Below are 10079 nucleotides of genomic sequence, written 5' to 3'. Positions count from 1 at the left end.
CACCTGGCTGGCTCAGTGGGTACAGCTGGCCACCTGACTTCCAGGTTGTGAGTTTGAGCCCCCATGTTGGGTGTAGAGATTATTTAAAAAAAATAAAAGCAGCAAAAGTCACCTACAATTTTTCCGGAAAGCTCAACTTTGCTCTGGAAATAGTGAAATATTCTCCATATAAGGACCTCTCCAAATGACTAGGAAGTAACAGTGTTTCCAGAAAGTTTCACTTCCTCAAGACTAAGTACGTATCTGTAACTATACAATGTTTTATATATGTCAGAGAATGGAGGAAAAACTAAATGAGATATGTAGTATTATACCCATGTGTATCATATCATGTCAGTCTGGGAAACATTTTGGGTGTTGTGTTCTAAATAATTAACAAGAAAACTGGAATACTAAAGGAGTCTAAATACGGTTATCCTAAATTTCTGCAATCCCAATAAAGAACAAAATCGAGCAGTTATACTAGGTTTATCAAGACAAATTTTCAGTGATTCTTCTCAGAATCTCCCAAGTGTGCAATACAGCTGAATTCTTTTGCCATATTCCAAAGAATGTTTAATAAAGAGCATTTGTATGGGCATAGAAAACTGAATTCAACACTAATTTTTAATAAAAATATACTCCAACCCAGTTTTTCTTCAGCTACTTTAATTATAAAAATCTTTCATATTCTCAAAAAAAAAAAAAAAAAACCCAGAAGGCAGCAGTCTAGTACAAAAATATACAACTGGAAGACATTACCACCAACTAGATCTGACAACTAAAAATCATGTTCACGACTGAAAATAAAAGCAAATTAAAACGAAGTACTAAACCAGTGGTCTTATTTAGTCATTTAATCAGGGATATTTATCACCTTAAATTCTTTCAAATAACAGTGTTTGGTTACTCTATAAGAAAAAAAGAGTTAACAGGCCTGGTATCAGGCTGTATTTTGAAAAACTTCTTTGATGAAAAGCATTCCTGATAAAGTTCTGTACTAACATGAACCATATTAACTCTCTAATAAAAAGCAACCAGGGCTTCCCATCCAGATATGGGTGAGTCTAACTAAAAGGAGAACACATCTATAGATCACAACTATGTAAGAAACTGTGAAAGTAAACAGTAGATAAAAGGTTATCTACATCTGATAAAATGAAAATTCCTCTGGCTAATTTATCTTCACCATTCTGCTTAAGACATGAAGGTCAGAAGTAACCCACAATGAGGTGAGAACCACAGATTATTCTGGAAAAGCATAAAAACCAACTTCAATCCTTGTATCCTTAAATCATCACCCAGTATTAATAGTGACCTCTAGTGAACACCTGTAGTCATTACACTAGAGGTCAGCTTTTATGACTAATCTCTTTCAGTATTGTACTTAACTCAAGAGGATGCAGGGACAAAGTTGGCTAATGAAACAATTTTAGAAATCACAGTAACCAGAACTTTTAATAGCCAGTAGCTAAATGTGCAGTGATTTTAGCAGCTTCTATATTAAAAAAAAAAAAAAAATTTTTTTTTTTTTTTTTTTTTTAAACAACAAGCCATAAAAACTGTGCTGGGGCTTCTGGTTAAAGTGATTGCAGATTTGGCCTGTGTCAGGATAACTCCCTGAGATCGACTTTATCTTAGATTCTGTATAAAGCCACATTATACCCACAACCTACTAACCTTTTTACAAAAACCCTTCCAACTTAAGGTTCTGCAAGCTGTATACTGCCAAACACGAATATGAATATCCATTTAATGAGTAGTGTGATTATACTGATATACCGTACTACTTCCATGACCTCTTAGCTATCCTTGTTGTGAACCAGAACAGTTTTGGGCTATGAGAAAATGCCAAAAGACAAAAAAGGCCCAAAAAGCCAGAGCTCCCAGTACATCAATAGTCTTTAAAAAGGTCTCCTCTAAGAAGGCTCATATTGAATCTGACAATTCTACCTTGTGACACCAATGACTCTCCTCCTTAGTTGGTATCTGCATGAAGTTAATAAGGACCACTGGAAACAATTTGTTTAGGACCTACGTCTTAGAAAATCTTTATAGGCCCAACTCAATGCAATAACTCATCTTTCATATTAAAGTCAGTACAGCATAATCCAAAACTACCTTTAAGTAGCACATTTAAGGAAACTAAGCCACAAGACTGTTGCATTATGATTTAATCTAATTGCACAAAAATTTGAAATTACAACTCCTCTGGATTTCTAAGAGGAAGGGTTATGCATGCCTCCATATTCAATTCTGCACTGTTACATTTGAACCATATAGTGAATTTTACATCATGATGGATCAATTTAGAATTCCCATGCAACACCTCAATTATATAAAATGGAAGCAATTTTTAAGCTTTGTGGAAAGGTCTCATGCTAATGATAAAAGCCTTTTTTAATGGGTCACTTTGGGTTATAATGTACCAGGTTGCTATACTTTTAAAATGTTGGTCACAGAGTATCATGGTCTTTGAACTGGCTCCTACTCCTAAAAAATGGTTAAGTACGAACAATCACGTAGGTGACAACCAAAAATCCCCTTCAGCCTCAGTTGTGTTTCTTCTAAGATTTGTGTAACCAACTGATTTCCATGGGACAAGAACTATGGTAATAGTGGGTTCGACTATTACACAATTATGCTAATATTTTATTAATTCAAAAGCACTTTACAAGAAAATAGAAGTATGGCTTCCAATAGGAATGTTATACCTGGACTTGATACCAAGCTCACAGATTTTAGTCTTGCAAGGAAAAACAGGCTTTCGGGTTAAACAACAATTTGTAACCAAAACTTTAATCCCAAGGATTCTCACAAACATATTACAAATGACAGCATGAAAAAAAAATAAATCTTGCACAGTAACTCAAAGTTCAGCTCTACAATGTACCCTTAAACTGGCAAGCCATTGGTATCTTTAATAGTTTCAAATTACCAAACAAGAGATTGTTACAAAGAGCTGTGTGTTCATATACAGCAATCACATAAGGAACTTATGACCTAAAGCAAAGGTAAACTAACTTTCTTGCAACTTCCAATTCTACACCAACTGGACACCCCTGCCCAGTATGAATAAGTTTTTTTTTTTTTAAACCTCTAATCTAGTTTAACAGTACAGCTTAATTTTTACCTGCTGGCTTGTGTTCACACCAGCTTTTAAAGACTGCTTCTTCAACTACAGCTCCATACTATTATCCCAGCTATGGAAAGACTTCAATTTTTGCCAGTTTTCGTAATATTAAATGTCAAGCTTTAGCTGGGCAGAAGTTAGAGGTTTATTATCAGTCTATGTGAGACTAAACTTCAAATTCAATTTTGCTTAAGGGGACATTGTAAAGTAACAATTCTTGATATTACATGCCTCATATGATCCATTCAAATCATAGAGAATTACATATTTGTCACTGTTCCAAGAGACAAACAAATGTGAACAGCTAAAACATCTTAAAAATGCACCAAGCTTATGAAGTCTCAAACAAAACTTGAATTTTCTGTACATACTCCTGTCAAATGAAGGTATTTCCTGTACACCACTCCTCTTGCAAACTGATCTTCTTCTATTTCCTTTCATTTGACCTAGATCGGCTAAAAAAAAAAACAAAAACAAAAAAAACACCAAGAACAAAAGTTAACGTACATTAATGACACAACTACATCAAAGACTTTTATGGAAAAATAGTAAAAATAATCAAAATGGCTTCAGGAAGAGCAGGTCCTCGTTAGTATAGTGGTGAGTATCCCCGCCTGTCAAAATGACTTCAGGTTACGAGTTCTGTTTTTACCTCATTGTTTATACACAGTCCAAGTCATTAAAGATCTTACCTACGAGACCTAGAGAAGGATCGGGAAGGCTTGTGATTTCTCTCCCGAGACAGTGATCTCTCTCTCCTCCTATCTCTAGAAAGGGACCTAAAACCAGAAGAAGAAAAATAGGACCATTCAGAATTATACACAACAAACATCTGTACGAAGTCTTCAAAAACTAAGTTGGTTCGTTCCGGCAACACTGGCTCTATTACACCACTTGATTCATTACTAAAGCCAAAGTCTTTTTATTATTAACCATGTCATTTAGAGGACAGTTTAAAGAACAGAAGCGCGGTCATTCCTGAGAACATGCCCAAAAAAGGTAGTTATTTACCTGCTCCGGCTGCGGGAGAAGCTTCTCCGTCTTGGAGATCTAAAAGCAGAAACAGGAAAATTAGGCTAATTGTCAATTAGTATTTATGGCGTGAGGCATTTCCCAACTTTTCAATCTCACTGTTGGGCCCAGTGAATGTGCCGAAGAACTGGCACCCATCGTCCAAAAAAAATAAAACAAAAAAATAAATAAAAAACAGGGGAAAAAAAACGGAAAAGAAAAAAAGGCACAGAAGGATTAAGGAACCAAAAGCTCAAGTGAACAGCAGGTATTCCAACCATGGATTCACTTTAACAAAGAATGCTTCACAGCAGATCTGTCCAATGCAAAACTTCATGTCAAACTAACTTCACTACCCAAACACCACACCAAAATATAGTCCCACAAGTAGTTCCAAAAACAGTACCATAAACCAGTATTTGGAACCCATGCAAACCTGTAAGTCCATGACAAGACTTAGGTACCAGGTGGATAGTGTAATTTTGTGAAAACGCGCTAGGTGTAAATACTGATGCCATTAAGTGCTACATTAGAACTGCATTTGTGATCGTCACATTTAAGAGTGTGTTTAGGCTTATAAAAATTACCTTAGCTTGGCCCACTTCACCCCCAAAATTTAAATTTTGAAAACTGTTAGTAAAACCATTTAAAGGTGATAGGATTCAACAAATTTTTGCTAGAAAGGAAAGCTAAATCTGTTAGAGTTATTAAAATTTTTAGTTTGGCATCTCACACATGCAAATAAGTTTCACTTGAAGGTCTAGTTACATTATGAGTTCCCTATCACCCTTAAAAGTTTTATTCAAGCAATATATATGTACGTTACCATTCAATTATGCACAGCCAGCCTTTGATCCAGAAAAAAGAATTACTTTAAGCCGCTTACTCCTTATTTTAACCAGCAGTAAACTGTATAAGCAGGAAAAACTTACTAGTTTTGGGTTTCAACAAGCTAGAAATGGTGAGGTGAGGCTGCCGGACTGACGGCCAGGAAGAATTTGCTGAAAAGGTTTTGCCAGATGTTGCGTTGGATTTAGTTGGTTGGCGAAGGGGGTGTTGTGGATTTTTCCTGCTTTTTTGTTAGCCGAAGGCTGCTGCTGTAGTTGTTGTGAAGACATTTGGTAAATAAACAGCTGAGCTGATTGGCCAGGAATGTGTGGGCGGTCGAGGTGGCTGCTGCCGATTTGGTTAAGGTTGGAGAGAAGGCTGAGAGAAAACAGCATGCTCGGGAACCAAAGGGCGGTGCAACCTGACGACTGGCCATGCCTGGGTCATGTGAAACGACACCAGCCAAGCTGAATGGGGCGCGCTGGTCACATGACGCTGAAAGGGCTAGTTGACTGGCTAATGCAGACTCAGAGGGTGGTGAGAAGAGACATGATGGTGACTCTGTAACGGGGTTCATTTTTATTAATAGATGGACCAAAAAGCACAAAAAAAAAATGAAAAACAAGCCATCAGTACAACCATCTATTTAGCTAACAAATACTCTTTATTATGATGGGCAACAGTGTGTTGTTTTGTTTTTCAAAATAGCAAAAGGGGCAAGATTTTGAACTCCTATCTCCTAGAAGGACTTCACTCACCTGTAAGAGGTAAATTCAGTCCTATAGAAACTATTTTGGAGGTTTGAGGAGATGTGGAGTTAGCATCCAGACAATACTGCCTGGTCCAAGAATGATGCCATTTTCAATTATAAAAAAACTGAAATCTCTCCTATTTGGGTTTGAAGAACAGATGACTGGGATTACTTTTTTTAGCCCCCTTTATCGGTCAGTGACTTTAGTTTCAGAATGATTTCTACTTTACCAGTTGTAACATTACAACAGCTGCCTGGTTGATAAATACTACAATCGTGCTAATAGTAGAAAACACATTTTTGTGAAGAGCTAGAGTTGAATGTAATGTTTGTCATTATGGAGTCAAGAAATGGAAAAAGGCCTAAATTGAAGTATAAGGGAAGACTTGGAAAGATGCAACTAGAAGATGAACTAGAAGACAGATCCAAGATAGAAGTTACTGACTACCAACATGAACAGTGACCTAAAGACAAAAGCCAACACTCAGCACAACTCACATACCCCAAACTACACCCAGCACATGTTTCATAAAAACCTCCGATTCTTCAAAGTTTAAAACCCACCAACAAACTTTAAGAGAAATACCTGCTCCTATTAGCTACTCCATTACACCAATACCTCTAAACACGCTCTCAAGTACCTGCGGCGAGGTGGAGGACTCCTTCTCCGATAATCATCTCGAGGGCGACGACCCCAAGACGGTGGTGGGCCACGATTTCGACTTCTCTTTTCACCATTCGAGAGTTCCACTCTTACTCGGCAGCCACATAATGTTCTAAGAAGAAACATTATTAAATTTAAAAAAGCCAAACTGACTTCCTAGGAGACGTGTATTAAAGCAAAAAGAAAGCACTCCTAACTTAGCTTCTTTGCAAAGTACACACCTGAATGTCTGTAGAAGCCTTAACAGCAAAACAAGTTTTTCTCATAAAGAAAACCAACTTCCTTACATTTCAGTGCTTTGTTCAAGTCCATCTAAATCACTGGGCTCAATGTTAACTTGTTAACGTTACAAGTGTGAAACCCCTGGATTCATCCTCAAAGAACTAGTTCATCTGTACATCCTGCTGGGAGATCCCCCAGCACTTGTTTACTGATCTTACTGTATTTGCTTTGCTGCTGGTCTTTCTCCTCCCTCCACAACCCCTCTCCATGCAAAAGCAGTGAACTGAAGCATTTTGGCCGTTTCACACCACCATCTCCCCTCAGTGTTCACACAATAACTGACACTTAGGAAACTGCAGCTGAGAATGGTTGGGAACAAAGTAATCCCCCACCTCTTCATTGTTCCACATCCGTTTAGATAAACCACCATTATTTGGACAGTGATTGAGAAAAGGCGGGGTCCTGGAAAAATCTGTTTCTATAATCTGCTTGGATAAATGACCTTTTACACAGCTTTACAGTCAACCCTCAGACCCCTTAACTTTTGGATCTTAAGGATTAACCATTTATCTTGGTTTCATGAAATCCAGCAGTTATCAAAGACCAGAAAGGAGGGGGAGAAGAGCAGCACCTGTTCCCTCTAAGACTCAGGTGTTACTTTATCAGCCATTAAGAGGACACCGTAAACACAAAAGGAAATAGCTACATATTCCACCCTAAATATCTAAACACGTAGAAGATAATGGCATAAGCCCACGTAACCATCATCCAACTACAATTGTCATTTTGTGGCCACTCTTATTTGAAGAGTACCTGATTTCCAATTGTTTCAGAACCAATTCAAAGGTGACACCACGGGTGACACTTTGTGGAAGGTTTAGATCAAAATGCTTTAATCACATTTTGGATGCAAAAATCCACCCAAGAATTGACCCACTAAACTTATGTCTTCACTGGCCACCTGAATAAAAAGATCTTCCCTGTGTATCACCAGTAAAACCATTCAGTCCTTTTTCATTGCAGCAAAGACTTTACATAAGTCTCTAAGAACATTAACTTCAGATAGCCAAGAAGCCATCTAAAAGCCACGTATCCTAGGAATTTTAAATATTAAAAACACAACATATTTATGATCAGTATAAATTAGTCATCAAATTACCTCCCATCTAGTTCTCGAACAGCATCGGCTGCATCTCGGGGATCTTCAAATTCAACAAAAGCAAAGCCGGGAGGGTTTCTAGCAACCCACACACTTCGGAGTGGTCCGTAATAGCCAAAAGCTCGTTCCAATTCAGTCTTGTTACCATTGTTTCCAAGATTACCTACATAAACCTTACAGTCCAATGGACAGGAATCACGATGCATTTCTGTAATAAAAAGAATACCCCAAACATTAACCATTTATGCAATGATCTACAGTGACAAACAGATCCTTGAGAGAATGCTGAAATACCAAAAACCAAACAAGTTACTACCCTCCAAACACCCATTTTTCTCTCATCTGTACTGATAACCACAAAGAAGCCAGCACGAATTGCATTAAGAAAAAAAGGTCTCCTTGAAAAATTGAGGGGGGAAAACACACACCGAAGGAGCATTTACTACAATCTGAGCACAGAGTTAGGGACTTTATTACTACAATTAATCTCAAAAATAAAGCACTTAGAAAAGTAGGATGACTTGCTCAGAAGCAAATCCCGGAGACACAAAAACCAAATGAAACCATGCTTAAAACCAGACGGTAGTTAAAGCCGAGTCACTTGAAAAGTGGTACTAATGTGCCCTCATAAGCAAAAACTTAACCAGCTTCACTCCTCGAGCAGCTGTTAGGTTTTTTTAAAAAATGTACATCACGGCAGCACTACTCTCAAAAGCCAAAATCAAAAGATAAATAGATAAGCAAAATTACCCATACAATGGAATATTACTCAGAATGAAGTATTGATAGATGCTTCAAACATGAATACTGAAAACATGCTATTACTGATGCCAGACTCAAAACTGCACATACTATGAGTCTATGTATGTGAAATATCCAACAGGCAAACCCAGAGACATTACTGGTTACCAGGGGCTGGGGGAGAGGGCAGAGGAAATGGGGGAAAGCTGCTTAATAGGTAGGTATAGGTCTCCTTAGGGAATAAAAAAAAGTTTTGCAACTAGACAGGATGGCTGCACAGCATTGGGAATGTACTGAATACCACTGAATTGCACACTTTAAAATGAAATTTGTTAATTTCACCGGGGGGGGGGAATTTCTTAGTGCACGTACTTACTGCCCTTGGGGGCTTACATTTGATAAATCTTCAAAAAGTCACCTCGACAACGAATCTAATCAACTTGTAGATCAGTTTCAACTGCAAAGTGTAGCCAACCCAATAACTCAGCTTAAGGGCTTCTCCTGAAACACCACGTTCTTCTCACTCTGAGGTTACCCAATTAAATTAACTAGTGCAGACACATCCTATTTGCATGACCCCACCCTGTACCCAGGAGTTCTGAAGCCAAATCATTGCTGGAGGTTGGTTTTTTAAAAAACTTAGCCGTAAACCGTTTCAGTTAACTATCAACGGGAAGCTGCTACAAGAACAATGCTACTCAAGGAAGATCCTTCGGTTAAAAAAAAAAAAAAGTGATAGGGTGTATGAAGTCAGATTAAAATTAGATAAAAATACGGGTGAGTACAGAAACCAAGTAATACGGATCAAAAGGTCCAATCGCGATTGGTGACTTGAGAAAAAAATTCCTGAGTAGCTTCCAAAGAAAACGTGGTTGGGGGGGGCGGAGAGAAAAAGGCGCCATAAACTCAAAAGGCCGCGGCGCGGAGTACAATTCAGTTAGCGGCTTCCCCCCCCTTCGCCTCAACTTTCGGGTAATCTCACTTCTCACTTCACCCCCTGCCCCGTAAAAGATTATAAACACCTCCACTTCGGAGGCCCAGGTACATTCTCTGATGGGTCAAAAGCCCCCGCCACCGCCCCATGCTGAACGTCACAAAATGGCGGCGGCGTCTCTTTGTCTCAACCTGGCGCCGCCATTGGGCCTGGTCCCTCCGCGATACTGTTAAGGGCCATTTCCCACTACATTCCTTTAGTCGCCGGTCACTTACCGAGATCGTGGGTTGGAAAGCGGACGCTCAAATCCACACACCCTCAGATGGGTCTTCCCGCTTCCCGCTCCCCTCCCCGCCCGGCTCCCGCAGATGCTCTCCCCGACTTGGCGTCCACGAAATGGCGGACCACCGCCTTCTCCTCGCCCTTATTTATACGCCAGGCCGAAGTCACATGATTGGACGGGCTCGCCCAATGAGAGTCGGAGGAGGCCGTGACGTTGCGCCCATAAACGCAACGAGAATCACGGTTGCTGGGAGCGCGATCTGGCGGTGCTGCTTGGGCGGCGGAGACGTACGCCGCCGCGATGCGGTCATCTCAGGCCTGGGGCTTCCTCGGGTGTTTACGCGTGGCCGACCTCCAAGTTACCCTCAGTTCTCC

At 39.4% G+C, this 10079-nt stretch overlaps 1 protein-coding gene across 1 annotated transcript; it reads right to left on the bottom strand.

The window, feature by feature from the left end:
• Window positions 1-821: 821 nt before the first annotated feature.
• Window positions 822-9829, bottom strand: SRSF3 (serine and arginine rich splicing factor 3). Its single transcript, XM_034991883.1, has 6 exons — window positions 9698-9829; window positions 7748-7955; window positions 6344-6478; window positions 4124-4162; window positions 3805-3891; window positions 822-3567 (listed from the first exon to the last, which is right to left on the bottom strand). The coding sequence occupies exons 2-6, from the start codon at window positions 7951-7953 to the stop codon at window positions 3540-3542; spliced, it is 495 nt and encodes a 164-aa protein (XP_034847774.1). The 5' UTR covers window positions 7954-7955; window positions 9698-9829; the 3' UTR covers window positions 822-3539.
• Between the last annotated feature and the right edge of the window lie 250 nt (window positions 9830-10079).

Source organism: Mirounga leonina, unplaced genomic scaffold, assembly GCF_011800145.1.
Source record: "Mirounga leonina isolate KUSES-001 unplaced genomic scaffold, KU_Mleo_1.0 Mir_53, whole genome shotgun sequence".
NCBI lineage: Eukaryota > Metazoa > Chordata > Mammalia > Carnivora > Phocidae > Mirounga > Mirounga leonina.
Note: the sequence above shows the minus strand (reverse complement) of the source record. Positions and strands in the feature narration are given on the sequence as shown.

Coding starts and splice junctions, on each gene's coding strand:
- SRSF3 (XM_034991883.1), bottom strand. CDS start 7,953: ATGCATCGTGATTCCTGTCCATTGGACTGTAAGGTTTATGTAGGTAAT. Junction 4,163..6,343: donor AGTCCTCCACCTCGCCGCAG/GTACTTGAGAGC, acceptor TTCTGCTTTTAG/ATCTCCAAGACGGAGAAGCT. Junction 3,568..3,804: donor TCCTTCTCTAGGTCTCGTAG/GTAAGATCTTTA, acceptor TTTTTTTTTTAG/CCGATCTAGGTCAAATGAAA.